Source organism: Myodes glareolus, chromosome 15, assembly GCF_982192425.1.
Source record: "Myodes glareolus chromosome 15, mMyoGla1.1, whole genome shotgun sequence".
NCBI lineage: Eukaryota > Metazoa > Chordata > Mammalia > Rodentia > Cricetidae > Myodes > Myodes glareolus.
The window spans coordinates 27,766,457-27,785,300 of record NC_142040.1 but is presented as its reverse complement, the minus strand read 5'-3'; the positions used below and the strand labels follow the sequence as shown (position 1 = coordinate 27,785,300).

The window sequence follows — 18,844 nt, the reverse complement described above, 5'->3', positions numbered from 1 at the left end:
TTTTGTCAACTTGACACAAGCTGGAGTCATCTGGGAAGAGGGAGCCACGGTTGAGAAAATCCCTCTATCAGATTCGCCTGTTGTCCAGTCTGTGGGCATTTTCTCGATCAATGAGAGATGTGGGAAGACCCAGTCCACTGTGGGCAGTGCCACCCCTGGGCTGGTGGTCCTGAGAAGCATAAGAAAGGCAGTTGGGCACGAGCCTGGGAGCAGGGCAGTAAGCAGTGTTCTATCATGGCGTCTGTTTGTCCCTGCTTCTGTTCCTGTCCTGATGTCCCTCCACGGTGGACGGTAATCTGGACATGTAAGCCAGATAACCCTTTCCCTCTCACGCTGCTTTTGGTAATGGTCCAGCAGAAATCAACAACAACAGAAAGCAAACTATAGGAAACCTTTATCTTATTTTAATTTTTCTTTCAACACAGGCTCTCCCTCTGTTGTGGTGATGTCATGCTGTTGACCTCAAGCACAGCCTGGACTGCAGGCTCACACTGCTGTTCTTTTCTTGAAACAGATATGCAACAGAATCAAAGATAGTGATTCACAGTAAGTAGACTGTGATACACACACAGACACACACAGACACACACACACAGACACACACACACACACACACACACACACACAATGTAAAGAATCCCAAGGGCTGGAAGGGGAAGGGCCTGTGAACACTGACTAAGATATTTAATGGCATTAGGTATTAAAGCTCATCTTTTTAGGAGACATAATGACCCTGTGCTTCTTTTCTCTCTATTAGTCATGATTTAAAGGCATGTGCTAAAAGAATATCAAATGGAACCATGCGTTCGCTGGAATATGCTTTGACATAACCTGATTATCACTATTCTGAGCAGATGGCCACAAAGAGACAGGTGAAATGTGATCTGAGCAGGCGGGGACAGGTGCTCACTATACTGTCTCTACTTTGTGAGATTCCATAATAAAAGTCTGGAAACTAGGTACCTGAATGAACAAACAAACACAACACAAACAGAAACAACAGATACATAAAAGCACCACTGAACACATTATGAAATATAATTAAAAAATGCTTTCCTTTCCTAAGCTGGGTGAAAGATCACTGCAATTACAAAAACTCCAAATCTTTGAAATAAAATGCACCTGTTTCTTTTCTGTGGCGCTGGTGTGTATGATCACCTAGGCATCTGGTCTCCTTGTCATTTTTTTTAAAACCAGAAGATGGTCTTGAATTCCTGATTCTACCACCTCTAACCTCGTTGTGCTGGCCATGTCCAGCAAGTGTTTTCTTCACGCATGTTCCGCAGTAAGTGAAACCACTTGTAATATCTTAAACACTGTTATTATTTTCCTTCATTTATATATCATTTCTGTCCCTGTGCAGATTCACTCATTTGTTAGATAAGGTAAATCATAAAACTGCTTCTTGGTAAGACATATTGTAGTACTGAGGACAATAAAGCAACATTTAGCCATGCGATGGTGGCACATGATTTTAATCCCAGTATTCAGGGGCAGAAGCTGGTGGGTCTGTGAGTTTGAAGCCAGTATGGTCTACAGAGTGAGATACAGGACAGTCAGGACTACACAGAGAACAATATCTTTTGAAAAACAAAACCAAACGTTTAATAGTAGTTGGGAGGGACCGGAGAGCACGCACTTGACACTTGCAGGAGACGTGAGTTCAGTGCCCAGCACCCACATCTTACTGTAGCTCTAAGGTTCTGACATCTCTGCCCTCCATGTGTACCTGTACTAACTTTTACACACACACAACGTTCCCCGAATAATTAAAAATGAAAGCTGAACTAGCGGAGATGCCTCAGTAGGTAAAATACCTGAGCATAACCATGAAAGCGTGAAATTGAATCTGTGTTGATTCTGTAAAAGCAGGGCCCAGTCCACCATGTCTCCAATGGAGTCAGGAGGATCCCAGGTTGCCTGTTTCAAAATATAAGGTAAAGAATGATGGAGGGCAGGAACCTGTACCAACATGTGACCTCCCCACAGGCATGGACGAATACACATACATACACTACATACCAACACACCACACACATAAACACACTTTACATATAACAACACACTACACAAAAAATATAAAAAAACCTGATAAAGCAAAAAACAACATAAAAGAGAAAGAGCTATTTAAGTTCATGTGGTTTAAAGGTTTCACTATGTGACCAGATCTTCCTTGTTTGAAAATTCTGGGATAATCCCATGTTGGATAAGAGAAATATCAGAACTCATGTGATACTCCAACAATGTTGGTGTTTTCTCTCCAGGTTCATAGTGCTAAAAACAATCAAACAAAACTTAACCAAAAAAAAAAAAAACTGAAAATACGAATGAAGTGTTTGTCTGCTTACTTGGGGAACCACTTGGCATGCTCCTTCCAAGGATCGTCTCCTTCTTCCCAGTTTCCCAGGCATCCAGTGCAGGAGAAACACTGCACAGTGTCCCTTTTACCTACAATGCAGTGATGTGTTCTGACTGGCCAGCAATGGCACCAGGAGCGACCTTGGAGCTGATCATATTGTAGCAGAACAGACAGACTCCAGCATGCCTGTTCTTCCGTGACTTCTCTGGCTGGATCCCTGTCCACAGTCCCACTGCCCTAAATGACCCCCTCGGAGCTCTGGACCTCTGTCCCCCAGCATGGCCTTCCTCCATATACACTGCCCCCACTCTATGGCTTCTCAGACAGAAGCTACTCTTTAGCTTTCAGGACCAAAGGGATGGAGAAGCTAGGATTTGCTAAAATGATGCCAATAGAAGGTCAAAGGATTACGGTTGCCGCATTGTTTCTATGGAAACAGAGGTACATTTCTCTACTTCTTTGAACCTCAGTGAAGTCACCTATGAAATGTGGAAAGGGCAAACTGGTCAAGTTAGAATTAGTGCTCAATCCATGCACAGTTTATATAAGTGGGTCCCCAGCACACCACAGACACCGCTATAACATCTTCCACATCTCTCCTAACACCTGTGTGTGTAGCTAAGGCATTTCAAAGTGCAGTGTTGTCAAAGGCAGCTTGCCTCTGGATGGGGGTTAAACAAGCACAAACAGCATCCTTCCAAAACTAAAGAAATGAAATAAATCAAGAAAATACATGATTAATAGTATTCGTGAAACTAGAAGACAGTGGAACCGATCTATCTCATGATCCATTTTCAGCACCTTATGAATTGAACTAGGGATTTCTGCGGTCTTTTTAGTTTTGTTTTCTAGTGCTGGCACTAAGCAATGGCTAAGTTAGGCCACTAGTAATGAGCTACACCCTCAACTTCCACTTAATAGTTTCTCAGACCCACATTTACAGAGAAAGTACCTTGTGTTTTATACATATTTGGCAAGATAATAGTGCTACACTAAAAGTAAATTAAAGAGGAAGGAAAATTATTAAAGTAGATGTTTAATTAACCAGATCTCCTCTACCACAATTAACAAATAAGGAATGATTAACAAGAGGTAGTGGAAGAAGAGGAGGATGGGAAGGAGGAGGAGGTAGAGGAAGAACAGAGGAGGAGGAAGAAGGAGAAGAGGAAGAAGAAAAAGAAGAAAAGAGGAACAAAAGGCTGGAGAGATGGCTCAGTGGTTAAGAGGGCTCTGGCAGGGGAGTGGACTCGTGCTCTCACAAGTGAAAATTCCCCACCCCCTCACACAAGTACATATATTTTTTTTAAAAATGGAAACTAAACTTTATATTTATAGAAACACATCACAAAATGGAATCCATTCACCTGTAAAGACGAAGCCAGCTGCTGAGAGTACACGTGGCGATGTCCCATGGGCATAGAATGGCCAGTTCTCAAAGGACTCCAGTCTGGCCTCCTCTTCTTGGTACCTTGCTTTGCCGCCCCTCAGCTTCTCTGGACTCCTCACCCTTATGTCATACTTGCCAATGTTCCCAACATCTCTGCCCAAAAGGAACGCACATTCCGGATGCCATCTCTTGTGGTTTTCTATAGGAAGATTCTTGAGTCTGGTGCAAAAGAGGATTAAGCTACAGCAGAAGCACTGAACCCCAAGTTTCACCCCAGTATGGTAAAACCCAGCGGCTGCCATCTCCTGTGGCGTCCATGATCTGACTGTGTCATAGGTCACGAAAGTCTTTAATCGTTTGGCTTCACTGCGCATCTGTGGGTTAAAACCTTTCTTCATTTTCATTCGTAATTTATGGTCTTCTTCACCTTGTCTTCTTAAGACCTGATGAGCATCCACACCCAGAAGAGCAGAGAACTCAGAGGCCAAATCATCATCAAATTCAGAAATCCTCTCCTCAGAAGCTTCTTCCTGGGTGGCCATTTCTAATGGAGAAAGGAAAGCAGATGATTGGTATTTGTGATATTTTTATTATAATGGGTTGTGTCTCAGGGCCAGAGAGACAGCTCAGTGACAGAGTGCTTGCCACAAGCCCTTTGTCTTCAGCTGGTTCCCCTGCAACCCTCAAGGTAAGTAGGAGATTAGTGACTCTTTTAAGCAGACCTATGCAAAGACCAAAGTAGGCCTGAGGCAACGAACTCCATTTTGGGCTGGAGTGGGCCTGAGGCAACCAATTCCATAGGAGTGGGTCTGAACCAGCTATCTAGGCCAGAGTGGGCCTGAGAAAGAAAGCTCCACGGGAGTGGAACGGATCCAATCCAGGGACATTTGTGGACCAGGATTGAGCTAGCGACCTGGGCCAGAGCAGACCTGAGACAGCGAACTTCACAGGAACAGGTACAGGGAACAACCACTAAGCAAGTGAGCCAGAGCCAGAGACTGCTGAATGTTTGGAGGTGAATCTGGGACTTTAAGGTAGTAGACCTAAGCCAGGACCCCTGTGGGTTTGGGTGTGAGTCTAGGACCTCTGAGGAACTAGACCTGAGCCAGGACCTCTGCTGGTCTGGGCATGAATCTAGGACCTCTGAGGGAGTATGCCTGAGTGGGTACCTCTGGGGATCCAGGTGTTTGTCTGGGACATCAAAGAGAAAAGGCAGGAACAAGAAACCTCTGAAGGTTCAAGCATGAGTCTGGGACCTCTGAGGAAGTAAGCCTGAGCCAGGTCCTCTGTGGGTCTGGGCGCACCCAAGCCTGGGAACTCTGAGAGAATAGACAGGAGCCAGAGTTCTTTACAGGACCAATCCCAAGACAGGCACCTCTGTAGGAATAAATCCTGACCAGGGACATTTACAGATCGGAGCCAACAACCTAGGCTAGAGCAGGCCTGAGACAGCAAACTCCAGGGGAGTGGAGCAAAACCCAGGAGTGCTGAGCTACCTCCAGGAACACAAAGTAACCAACAGGGTAACTAGAACCATGGCACTAACTGTACCATGAGGAACAACCGTATGAGCCTTGGATTCACTGGCACCTAGAAGATTAATCAAAAGAATCACAGACAGCACAAACCACACCTATTAGAGGAAAAGTTGAGTAGAAAGGTAAGGACACGCACAACAACACAAAGGGCAACACAATACCATTAAAACCTAAAGATCCTACAACAGCAAGACTTGAACAACAAAATATAGATGAAACAGAAGAAAATGACCTAAAAAATAACTTCAGGAGAATGTTTGAAAATCTGAAAGAGGAAATGAGAAATTCCCTTAAAGAAATGAAGAAAAAGACAAACAAAAAATTGGAAGACACCAGCAAATCCCTTAAGAAAATCAAGAAAAGGCAATCAAACATATAAAAGAAACTACCCAAGACTTAAAAACTAAAATAGAGACAATAAAGGAAACACAAGTTGAGGGAATTATAGAAATAGAAATCATGAGAAAATGTTCAGGAACCATAAACACAAGCATGAACAGCAGAATACAAGAGATAGAAGACAGAATCTCAATCACTAAAGATACAATAAAGGAAATAGATTTATCAGTGAAAGAAAACATTAAATCTAACAAAGATTAACCCAAAATGTGGAAATATGGGGCACCATGAAAAGGTCAAACCTAAGAATAATATGTATAGAAGGAGAAGAATTTCAACTCAAAAGCACAGAAAATATATTTAACAAAATTGTAAAAAATTAAATCAAGACCAAGTGAACAGTTTAAATAGACCTATAAGTCATGAGGAAATAGAAGATATCATCAAAAACCTCCCAACCAAAAACCCCACGACCAGATGGTTTGAGTGCAGAATTCTACTATAACTTGCAAGAAGAGTTAATACCTATACTTCTTAAGTTCCACATAATAGAAACAAAAGAGTCATTGCCAAACTCTTTTTGTGAAGCTATAGTTACCCTGATATCAAAACCACACAAAGACTCAACCAAGAAAGAGAATTACAGACCAATCTCACTCATGAACATCAATGCAAAAATTCTCAGTAAAATACTGGCAAACCAAATCCAAGAATACATTAAAAAAAATCATTCTTTTTGATCAAATAGGCTTCATCCCAGAGATGCAGGGCTGGTTCAACATACGAAAATCTATCAATGTAATCCATCATATAAATAAACTGAAAGAAACAAAACCATATGATCATTTTATTAGAGGCCAAAAAAGCATTTGACAAAATTCAACACCCCTTTAGGATAAAGGTCTTGGAGAAATTAGGGATACAAGGATCATATCTAAATATAATAAAAAGCAATATACAGCAAGCCAACAGCTAACATCAAATTAAATGGAGAGAAACTAAAAACCATTCCACTAAAATCAGGAACAAGAAAAGGCTGTCCACTCTCACCATATCACTTCAACATCATGCTTGAAGTTCTAGCAACAGCAATATGACAACATAAGGAGATCAAAGGGATTCACATTGGAAAGAAAGAAGTCAAACTTTCGTTATTTGAAGATGATATGATAATGACCTCAAAAACTCTACTAGAGAACTCCTATAGCTGATAAATACCTTCAGTGATGTGACAGGATACAAGATCAGTATCCTGTCACAGATACAGATCAGTAGCCCTTCTGTACACAAAGGATAAAGAAGCTGACAGGAAAATCAGAGAAACATCACCCTTCACAATAGCCACAAATAGCATAAAATTTCTTGGAGTAACTCTAACCAAACAAGTGGAAGACTTGTATGACAAGAACTTTAAATCTTTGAAGAAAGAAATTGAAGAAGACACCAGAAAGTGGAAAGATCTCCCATGCTCTTGGGGAGGTAGAATTAACATAGTAAAAAATGGCAATCTTACCAAAAGCAATCTACAGATTCAAGGCAATGTTCATCAAAATCCCAGCAAAGGACTTAAAGTTCTTGTCAAATAGGTCTTTCACTTCCTTGGTTAGAGTTACCCCAAGATATTTTATGAAGAAAGAAATTGAGGAGGATACCAGAAAATGGAAAGATCTCCCCTGTTCTTGGATTGGGAGAATCAACATAGTAAAAATGGCAATTCTACCAAAAGCAATCTATAGATTCAACGCATTTCCCATCAAAACTCCATCAAACTTCTTCACAGACCTTGAGAGAACAATAATCAAGTTTATATGGAAAAACAAAAAACCCAGGATAGCCAAAACAATCTTATACAATAAAGGAACTTCTGGAGGCATTACCATCCCTGACTTCAAACTCTATTACAGAGCAACAGTATTGAAAACAGCTTGGTATTGGCATAACAACAGAGAAGTCGACCTAAGGAATCGAATAGAAGACCCGGGTATTAACCCACAAACATATGAACACCTGATATTTGACAAGGGAGCTAAAGACATACAATGGAAGAAGGAAAGCATCTTTAACAAATGGTGCTGGCATAACTGGATGTCAGCCTGTAGAAGAATGAAAATAGATCCATATCTATCACCATGCACAAAACTCAAGTTCAAATGGATTAAAGACCTCAACATTAATCTGACCACTTTGAACCTGATAGAAGAGAAAGTGGGAAGTAGTCTACAAGATATAGGCACAGGAGACCAGTTCCTAAGCAGAACCCCAGGAGCTCAGACAATAAGAGAAGCAATGAATAAATGGGACCTCCTGAAACTGAGAAGCTTCTGTAAAGCAAAGGACATTGTCAGTAAGACAAAAAGGCTACCTTCCGACTGGGAGAAGATCTTCACAAATCCCTCATCAGACAAAGGTCTGATCTCCAAAATATACAAAGAACTCAAGAAACTAGGCACTAAAACTCTAACTAACCCAATTAAAAAATGGGGTACTGAACTGAACAGAGAATTCACAACAGATGAACTTCGAATGGCCAAAAGGCACTTAAGGTCATGCTCAACGTCCTTAGCGATCAGGGAAATGCAAATCAAAACCACTTTGAGATATCATCTTACACCTGTCAGAATAGCCAAACTCAAAAACACCAATGATAGCCTATGCTGGAGAGAATGTGGGGTGAGGGGAACACTCATCCATTGTTGGTGGGAATGCAAACTTGTGCAGCCACTGTGGAAATCAGTGTGGCGGTTTCTCAGGAAACTGGGAGTCAACCTCCCTCAGGACCCAGCAATTCCACTCTTGGGAATATACCCAAGAGATGCCCTATCATACCACAAAAGCATTTGTTCAACTATGTTCATAGCAGCACTATTTGTAATAGCCATAACCTGGAAACAACGTAGGTGCCCCTCAATAGAAGAATGGTTAATAAAGGTGTGGAACATATACACATTAGAGTTCTACTCAGCGGTAAAAAACAATGACATCTTGAATTTTGCATGCAAATGGATGGACATAGAAAACGCCTTACTGAGTGAGGTAAGCCAGACCCAAAAAGAGGAACACGGTATGTATTCACTCATATGTGGATTCTAACCATAATTTAAAGGTCTTTGAGCCTATTATTCGTGATCCTAGAGAAGCTAAATAAGAAGGTGAACCTGTTGAAAATCATGTAGCTATCTGCCTGGAGATTGGAAATAGACAAGAGTCCCAGGTAACCTCGGGTGCATGGGGGGGGGTGGGAGGGTTGTTGGAAGGGGAGAGGGTTAGAGAGAAGGGAGTAGGGGAGGAATGGGGAAAGCTAGGTGGACTGGGATGGGGGGGAGGGAGGAAGAATGGATATGAGATCAGGGAAGAATATATCTCAACTAAGGGAGTCATTTTAGGGTTTACAGGAGACTTGATTATAAATGAGATCCCAGGTCCAAGGAGAGATCCCCAGACTGTTCTCTAGACCGAGGAGAAGGTGCCTGAACCGGCCTTGGCCTATAACCATACTGATGAAGATTTTGCTTATCACCATAGATCCTTCATCTGACGATGGATGGCGATACAGATGGAGACCCACATTGGAGCACCGGACTGAGCCCCCCATGGTCCAAATGAGGGGCAGAAAAAGGAAGAACATGAAAAAAACTCAGGACCACGAGGAGTGCGATCACCCACTGATACAAGGGGACTGATCTAATGAGAGTTCACCAAGGCCAGTTGGACTGGGACTGAACGAGCATGTGATCCAACCAGATTTTCTGAATGTGGCCGGATCTCTGAGTGTGGCTGGTCCGGAGCCTTGCTGAAAAGCCACTGACAATGACACTGGGACTTGTTTCCTCTGCATGTGCTGGACTTTTGGGATCCAGTCTGTTCGGATGCTCACCTTCAGGGACCTGGAAGGAGTGGGGAGGAACTTGAACTTCCCACAGGGCTGGAAGCCCTGACTGCTCTTAGGGATGAAGAGGGAGGAGGAGGGGGAGGGGGGAGTGTGAGGGTTTTGGGAGGAGGGGCGGAAATGAAAACTTTCATAATTTAATAAACTTTAAAAAAAAAGAAAAAAATCCCAGCAAAATTCTTCACAGACCTCAAAAGAACAGCACTCACCTTCATATAGAAAATCAAAAAACCCAGGATAGCCAAAACAATCCTGTACAATAAAAGAACTTCTGGAGGCATCACAATCCCTGACTTCAAACTCTGCTACAGAGCTACAGTACTGAAAACAGCCTGGTGTTGGCATAAAAACAGACAGGAGGACCAATGGAACCAAATCGAAGACCCGGATATTAATTCACACACCTCCAAACACCTGATTTTTCACAAAGAAGCAAAAAAAAAATCAAATGGAAGAAAGAAAGCATATTGAACAAATGGAGCTGGCATAACTGGATATCAACATGTAGAAGAATGAAAATACATCCATATCTATCACGATGCACAAAACTCAAGTCCAATTGGATCAAGGACTTCAACATAAAGCCAGCCACACTGAATCTTATAGAAGAGAAAGTGGGAAGAACACTTGAACGCATTGGCATAGGAGACCACTTCCTAAATATAACCCCAGTAGCACAGACACTGAGAGAAACAATGAAGAAATGGGACCTCCTGAAACCGAAAAGCTTCTGTAAAGCAAAGAACATGGTCAACAAGACAAAATGACAGCCTAGAGAATGGGAAAAGATCTTCACTAACCCCACATCAGACAGAGGTCTGATCTCCAAAGTAGACAAAGAACTCAAGAAATTGGTCATCCAAAGAACAAAAAATTTAATAAAAATGGAGTACAGACCTAAACAAAGAACTCTCAACAGAGGAATCTAAAATGGCTGAAAGACACTTAGGAAATGTTCAACATCCTTAGTCATCAGAGAAATGTAAATCAAAACAACTCTGAGATTCCATCTTACACCTGTAATAATGGCCAAGATCAAAAACACTGATGACAACTTATGCTGGAGAGGTTGTGGGGTAAAGGGAACACTCCTACATTGCTGGTGAGATTGCAAGATGGTACAGCACCTTTGGATGTTAGTGTGGCAATTTCTCAGAAAATTTAAAATAAAAACTTCCTCAAGACTCTGTAATAACACTTTTGGATATATAAACAAAGGATGCTCAATCGTGCCACAAGGACATGTGCTCAGCTATGTTCATAGCAGCTTTGTTTGTCATAGCCAGAACCTGGAAACAACCTAAATGCCCTTCGACCGAAGAATGGATAATGAAAATGTGGTACATTTACACAATGGAGTACTACACAGCAGAAAAAATAACAACACCTTGAATTTTGCAGGCAAGTGGATGGAACTAAAAAACATCATTTTGATTGAGGTAACCCAGACCCAGAAAGACAATTTTCACATGTACACACACTTAAGTGATTTTTAAACATAAAGCAAAGAAAACCAGGCCACAAATCACAATCCCAGAGAAATTAGACAACAATGAGGACCCTAAGAGAGACATACATAGATCTAATTTACATGGGAAGTAGAAAAAGACAAGATCTCCTGAGTAAATTGGGGGCATGAGGACCTTGGGAGAATTTGGAGGGGAGGGGAACAGCAGAGAATGGAGCAGAGAAAAATGTAGAGCTCAATAAAAATCAATAAAAGTAAAAATAAATTTAAAAAAGAGAAAAAAAAACAACCTTGTCAGTGCGTGTGTAAAGTCTTGCAGTGGTCACTCTGGAGTTCTGTGAGTCCTCAGGACACTTGACTCTGTGACTCAATAACTGTGATTTTACAGTTGTCTCCTGATAGCCCTGCCCCCTTACAGTCTCCTTAGCGGTCATGAGACAAAGGTCATATTTTATCTATAGACACAATTGCCCAACTCTAACATCCTGCTCCTTCCCTTTAGAAGGAACTGGCCAAGACTTGGAAGTCTATGGCTCTGCTTAGTTGCTTTCATTTTCACTGGCACAACCTGTACTTACGGTTGCTGTGATAAAACACCGTGACAAAGAAGCTCAGAAAAAAAAATACAGTTTATTCTGGCTTACAGTTTGAAGATATATTTCCACCGTGGCACAAGAGACTTGGTGTCAGGAGCGGAAAGTCAGCTGGTCACAGTGCATCAACAGTAAGGAAGCAGAGAAAATGAATGGGAAGTGGCACCAGGCTATAAAGTCTCAAGTCCTGCCCCTAGTGACCCACTTCCTCCACCAGGCTCCTCCTCTTAAAGGTTCCAAAGTCTTACCAAATAGCAGCCCAGTAGGAAGCCAAATGCTCAAACACATGAGTCTCATAGGAGACTTTTCACATTCAAACCACAGCATCGGCATCACCAGACACAGCGTCCTCCCCTAACATCTGTATGTGGATACCTTCTCCCACACTCTCCTCCTTGTCTTCTTTCTTTTCAATTTTCTAAAATGATTTTACTTATCACATGTTTGTGCACATGGACTGTTTCTGATCTATCCTAGGAAGTCACCAGGATCCAATGGAATCTTCACCTTAATAACTTAATTCTAATCACTTTACTTAGATCCTGTTATACCCAAGTTACTGGTCCCCAAATAAATTCACAGACCCCAGGTCCCGATGCAAATGACATGAGGGGTTTTAATTATATAACTTGAGTTTGGACTACTCCTCCATCACACCAACACAATGGGTGACGGAAGCGCAGTGGTGAGCTCAGGGAAGGGGAGAACTCTTAAATGGGAAACGCCTTAATCAGGGGGAGTTCATATCCAGTTGTCTTAGGATTGGGTAAGGAGGGCACAAAGTAAGGTAGTATCATTGGTCAATTTTTGGGTGTGAAATCCCTAACTAAGAGCCAATAATAACTGACAAGGATTAGTTACTATTTTAGTACTGTGATAAAATGCCATGATCAAGGAACATAGAGAATGTAGGGTTTACTTGGTATATGTTCCAGAAGGATAAGAGTCCATTGTGGTGTGGAGACATGGCAGCACACAGGTGTGCCAGGAATGGGAAACTGGGGCTTCATATCTTGAACCACAAACTCAGAGAAGAGGGAGCAAGTTGGGAAATGGGATAGGCCTTAGTTCTCCAACCCATCCTCAGTGGCACACTTCCTCCAGCCAGGCCACACCTCCTAAGCCTCCACTAACAGCACTACCAGCTGGGGACCAAGTCTTTAAATGCAGGTGCATATGGGAGACATTTTTATTCAAGCCACCATAGCCGCTCCAGCCCCAGGCACACTTTGATGGAGGAGGAAATAATGAGGTTTTGAAGATGTGACAATGGAAATGCCCATTAGGAAGAGTTGGATATGAATGGAGTTTGAGGGGCTGTGTCTTGTTTAGAGTTGGAAATGGGGAGGTAGAGACTGAGAATGTAAAGCCATTCAGCTGGATGAGGTCTTCCAGGAAGTGCACTTACACAGTCAGGGGAACTCAGACCCCAGTGGTTAGAGGAGAAACAGCAGAGGGCTGAGTGGAGCTCTCTGAGGGTAAACCAGGAGAGATGCCCTAAGGGCAGATGAAGCAGGTGTTTCCTAGAGACCAGTGAGGAGCCCATCCCTAGCTCAGTGCTGGTGACAGGACAGGCAGGATAAAGGCTGCACCCCAGACACTGGCTGCACCAACGTGGAGGTCGCTGGTGATGCAGAAGGAGCTGCCATGGTGGAATGGGGGAGCTAAAGCTTGGAGGGGAGGATTCAAATGAAAATCATTTGCAGGTGAAGAATTCTTCCAAGAAGATTGGTCCTCTGGATTTCCGTTTTTGTTTTTATTTCCTTTAGGTGAGCTTTTAATGTTAATATAGGTGTTGGGGTTGTAAACCCTGCTGACATTGCATTGATTGTACTATTTATTTATTTATTGTTTGGTTGGTTGGTTTTTACTAGTTTCTTTAAAAAATTCTTTGCAAGTATTTTCCTCAACTTTCATTTAGTCTCTGTGGATTTCACACTATGCATCCTGATCCCACTTATCTCCCAGTGCCCTCGCTTCTGCCCTCTCCTCGTGCAGCCTCCCCCCAAAAAAACAAAAAAAAAAACAAACCAAAAAAAAAAAAAGGGAGGTGGGGAGAAGAATCTTGTCATGGAAGCTGTGGTGTGGCCCAGTGAGTCACAGTTTTCCCTTCAGTCCATTCATCTTCACTTTTGTGTGTTCCTTGCTCTGAATCATTGGTCTGATTTGAGGTCTCTGGCTTCTGCTACACTATCAATAATGGGTTCTCACTGGGTCTCCTCTTGGATATCCTGTTGTTCTGTGTTGCGGGGATCTGTTGTTCTGTCCCCTTCACATGCTCCAACAGCTCATAGAGTGGTGGATGTTCTGGGTCTGGTAGCTGGGTTGGTCACCCTGCTAACTTTCCCTCATCTCCACTACCCAGGTGAGCCCTCCAGCATTGCCTTGGCTGGCTCACCCAATGCATCCTGCAGGAACGGGTGTCGCCAGCTCTCCTGCTCTCAGGTCCCCAGACCTGGCCCACTCACACGGACACCACCAGGGCCAGTTCTACAGGTGACACACAGGGGCCTCTCTCTGACTTCTGCAAGGGGTATGGGAGGTGTGATCAGCTCTCCTGTGTGCTGTATCTGGGGAGGGGCAGGGCTAGTTCTTCTACTCTTGGGACCCTGGGGTCAGCTCTCTCACAGGTAGCAACTGGCAGAGGGATAAGGTTACCTTTCACTCACACATGCCACCACATGGCAGACAGGGACGGGTTTGGGTCGGCCCTCCTGCTCTCATGCCCTCAGCGTCAGCTCACCTGCATCCCCGACAATCCGTTCTGCTCTAGTGTACTGTCCAGGTGAGATGCATACCTGTGCTGATGCATACCTGGGCCATCTCTCCTGCTGCAGTGCCCAACTATGGCGGGACCATCCAACCCAGAACCAGTGGAGGGTAGGGCTAGTTCAGTGCAGCCCTCAGATTTCCACAGGTGTAGTTCTTTTGAGCAATGGACATCATCACAGACCCCAACTGTAGCAGAACCATGGACCTAGACATGGCCCTTGGCAGCAGTTTGAGCCAGACATCACCATGGACCCGGTGGCAGCACAGGCCGCACAGATCAGTGTGGCCCTTGGGGTAGCACTAACAAAAGATGTGAAAGGCCTATTTGACATGAACTTAATGTCTTTGATGAAAGAAATTGAAGAAGATACCAGAAAATGGAAAGATCTCCCATGTTCTTGGATAGGAAGGATCAATATAGTAAAAATGGCAATCTTACCAAAGGCAATCTATAGATCCAATGCAATCCCCATCAAAATCCCAACACAATTCTTCACAGACCTTGAGAGAACAATACTCAACTTCATATGGAAAAAACAAGAAACCCAGGATAGCCAAAACTATCCTGTACAATAAAGGAACTGCCAGAAGCATTTCCATCCTTGACTTCAAGCTCTATTACAGAGCTACAGTAATGAAAACAGCTTGGTATTGGCATAAAAACAGAGCCATTGACCAATGGAATCAAATTGAAGACCCAGATATTAATCCATACACATATGAACACCTGATTTTTGACAAAGAAGCAAAAAGATACAATGAAAAAAAAGAAAGCATCTTCAACAAATGGAGCTGGCATAACTGGATGTCAACCTGTAGAAGAATGAAAATAGATCCATATCTACCGCCATGCACAAAACTCAAGTCCAAATGGATTAAAGACACACTGAACCTGATAGAGGAGAAAGTGGGAAGTAACCTTCAATGCATGCGCACAGAAGACCACTTCCTAAATATAACCCCAATAGCATAGACAATAAGAGCATCAATAAATAAATGGGACCTCCTGAAACTGAGAAGATTCTGTAAAGCAAAGGACACAGTCAAAGGCAGCCTACTGAATGGGAAAAAAAAATCTTTACCAACCCCACATAATACAAAGGACTGATTTCCAAAATATACAAAGGACTCAAGAACTCAGACATTAAAATTCTAAATAATCCAATTAGAAAGTGGTGTACTGAACTAAACAGAGAATTCTCATCAGAAGAATTTCAAATGGCCAAAAGATACTTAAGGACATGTTCTTCGTCCTTAGATATCAGGGAAATGCAAATCAAAACAACTTTGAGATACCATCCTACACCTGTCAGAATGGCTAAGATCAAAAACACTAATGGTAGCTTATGCTGGAGAGGTTGTGGAGCAAGGGGAACACTCATACATTGCTTGTAGGAATGCAAACTTGTGCAACCATTTTGGAAATAATGTGGCAGTTTCTCAGAAAACTGGGAATCAACATACCTCAGGATCCAGCAAGTCCACTCTTGGGAATATATCCAAAAGATATTCAATCATACTACAAGAGCATTTGTTCAATTATGTTCATAGCAGCATTATTTGTAACAGCCAGAACCTGGAAAAAAACCTGTATGCTCCTCAACGGAAGAATGGATAAAGAAAGTATGGCACATCTACAGAGTAGAGTACTACTCAGCAGTAAAAAAATAATGACACACCTTGAATTTTGCATGCAAATGGACAGAATTAGAAAACATCATCCCGAGTGAGGTAACCCAGACCCAAAATAAATGAATATGGTATGTACTCACTCACTAGTGATACTAGTCATAAACAAAGGGCAACAAGCCTATAGTTCAGGATCCTAGAGAAACTAAGTAATAAGGTGAACCCAAAGAAAAACACATATAGACCCACCTGGAAATTGGAACCAGACAAAAATTTGGGAGCAGAGGGGGAAGGGGGTAGAAGAAGGGGAAAAGGGGGAAGGTTGAGGAGAACCTGAAGGAATGGGATGGTCAAGATGGAGGAAGGACAGATATGAGAGCAAGGAAAGAGATGTCTTTATTGAGGAAGCCATTATAGAGTTAGCAAGAAACCTGGCTCTAGAAAAATGTCCAAGAACCCACAGGGATGACCCCAAGTAAGACCCTAAGCAACAGAGGAGAGGGTATCTGAAGTGACCTTACCCTGTAGTCAGACTGATGATCATCTTAAATATCACCATAGAACCTTTGTCCAACAACAGATGGGAACAAAAGCAATGACCCACATCGGAGAGCTGTACTGAACTCCCAAGATCCAGTTGCAGAGTGGAGGGAGTGAGAGTATGAGCAAAGAATTCAAGACCATGAGTGGGTCATCCACTGAGACAGTTTGCCTGAGCTAATGGTAGCTCACCAACTCCAACTGGACTGGGAGTGAACGAGCATGGTAGCAACCAAGCCCCTCTGAAGGGGGTTGGCAGATGGGACAGACTGAGGGGCCACTGATAGTGACACTGGGATGTGTCTCTACTGCATATACCAGCTTCATGGGATCCTATTCTCTTTGGATGTAAACCTTGCTCAACCTAGATGTAGTAGGGAGGGCACTGGACTTTCCACAGGGCGAGGTGCATGGCACTCCCTTAGGGTTGGAGGGGTGGGGAGAGAGCCTGGGGAGGGAGAGGGAGGGGACTGGGAGAAGAGGATGGAGTGAGAATTTGGATTGGTATATTTTTAAGTAATAAAAAAAGGGGGGAACAGGCCACTTGTTGCTTTGCAGAGGTCTCAGTTACAGTTAATGCCCAGCACCCATATGGAGGCTGACAGCCATCTGGATCCAGTGACTAAAACCCTCTTCTGCCATCTGCGGCCACCAGGCACATATTTGGTGCACAGAAATCTACACAGGCAATATTCATGCACACAAAACAAGAATAAAAGTTTTAAAATTTAATAATTAACGTTAAAAAGGAGGGAATGAGATGGGGGCAGCTCTCAGACTGGGCACAGGAATCTGGACACTGGCCTCCTCCTGACTGGTCTGGTGCACCCTGGGGTGTGGCCTTTCCCTGGGGTGCTCATCCTCCCCGTCCCTTTTCTGCTTATATTCATTTACTTATGTCAGGTTTGCGTTTGGTGGATGGGCACCCACGTGTCACAGAGCACTGTGGGGTCAAAGGACAACTTACAGGAGCTGCTTCTCTCCTTCCACCACGTGAGCCCCAGGGATCTAACTTTGGTCCGTGGACTTCACATGACACATGTACCAGCTGAGCCCTCTGTCTGCCCCACCCTCCCTTGCAGTGCTTGTAAATTCTTTCTTCAGTAGTGAGGAGACCTGGCTCTCATTATCCTCCATGTCTGATTGCACAATACTGTGTGATACACGCTAATCGTCCTGGTGCCTGATCCTGTCCCAGCTACTTGAGCACACCGAATTATGCATCCACCGTCCCCACAACAAAACACAGGCGCAGGGACATGTGAGCGTGGGCATGCAGACACACACACACACACACACACACACACACACACACACATGTTGTCTCTACAGAAACAGAAGAGAAAGTAGCAAGGAGAACCTCAGACTCCCTTTCTGTCTGAGAGACATTGTGTAGGCCCAGCTCTGTGTCCTGTATCTGCATTCTCTTCGGTCCTTTATTTAGCCTCTTAGAGTGTTTCCCATGACAGCCCATTATTTCCACTACCAGTTCTTTTTTTTGTTTGTTTGTTTGTTTTCTTTGTGTATTCTTTTTTTTTGAAAGTAATTATATTAAATTAAAAAAGTTTCCATTTCCGCCCCTCTTCCCAACACCCTTCCACTCCCCCCACTCCCTCACCTCCTCCCTCTTCGTCCCTTAGGGCAGTCAGGGTTTCCTGCCCTGTGGGAAGTTCAAGTTCCTCCCCCCTTCCTCCAGGTCCAGAAAGGTGAGTATTCAAACAGACTGGATCCCCAAAATCCAGTATATGCAGAGGAAACAAGTCTCAGTGTCATAGTCAATGACTTTTCAGAAAGACTCCGGGCCAGCCACATTCAGAGAATCCGGCCAAATTCCGAGAACTGGTTAGATCACGTCCTCGTTCAGTCCCAGTCCAACTGGCCTTGGTAAACTCTCATTAGATCCGTCCCCTTGTATCAGTGGGTGATAGCATCCCTCGCAGTCCTTATTTCCTTTTTCATTTTCTTCCTCCTTCTGCTCCTCATTTGGACCATGGGGGGCTCAGTCCGGTGCTCCAATGTGGGTCTCCGTCTGTATCGCCATCCATCGCCAGATGAAGGATCTATGGTGATAAGCAAAATATTCATCAGTATGGTTATGGGCCAAGACCGGTTCAGGCACCCTCTCCTCTGTCCAGAGAACAATCTGGGGATCTCTCCTTGGACCTGGGATCCCATATATAATCAAGTCTCCTGTAAACCCTAAAATGACTCCCTTAGTTGAAATATATTCTTCCCTGATCCCATATTCATCCTTCCTCCCTCCCCCCCTACCCGGTCCACCGAGCTTTCCCCATTCCTCCCCTACTCCCTTCTCTCTAACCCTCTCCCCTTCC

At 43.4% G+C, this 18,844-nt stretch overlaps 1 protein-coding gene across 3 annotated transcripts in view; it reads right to left on the bottom strand.

Annotated features, from left to right (window-relative positions):
* LOC125399076 (baculoviral IAP repeat-containing protein 1a-like) overlaps positions 1 to 11,746 on the bottom strand; it is a 41,631-nt gene extending 29,885 nt beyond the window's left edge. Inside the window, exons 1-3 of one of the 3 annotated variants that reach the window (XM_087896839.1) lie at positions 11,622 to 11,746; positions 3,724 to 4,290; positions 2,349 to 2,448 (exon numbers count right to left, since the gene is read on the bottom strand). In XM_087896839.1, coding sequence (XP_087752965.1) covers positions 2,349 to 2,448; positions 3,724 to 4,288 — 665 coding nt within the window. In that variant the 5' untranslated portion in view covers positions 4,289 to 4,290; positions 11,622 to 11,746. Of the gene's footprint in view, positions 1 to 2,348; positions 2,449 to 3,723; positions 4,291 to 11,267; positions 11,515 to 11,555 lie in introns of those variants that run through there. The other 2 variants (XM_087896838.1, XM_087896840.1) reach the window with 2 other exon arrangements.
* Between the last annotated feature and the right edge of the window lie 7,098 nt (positions 11,747 to 18,844).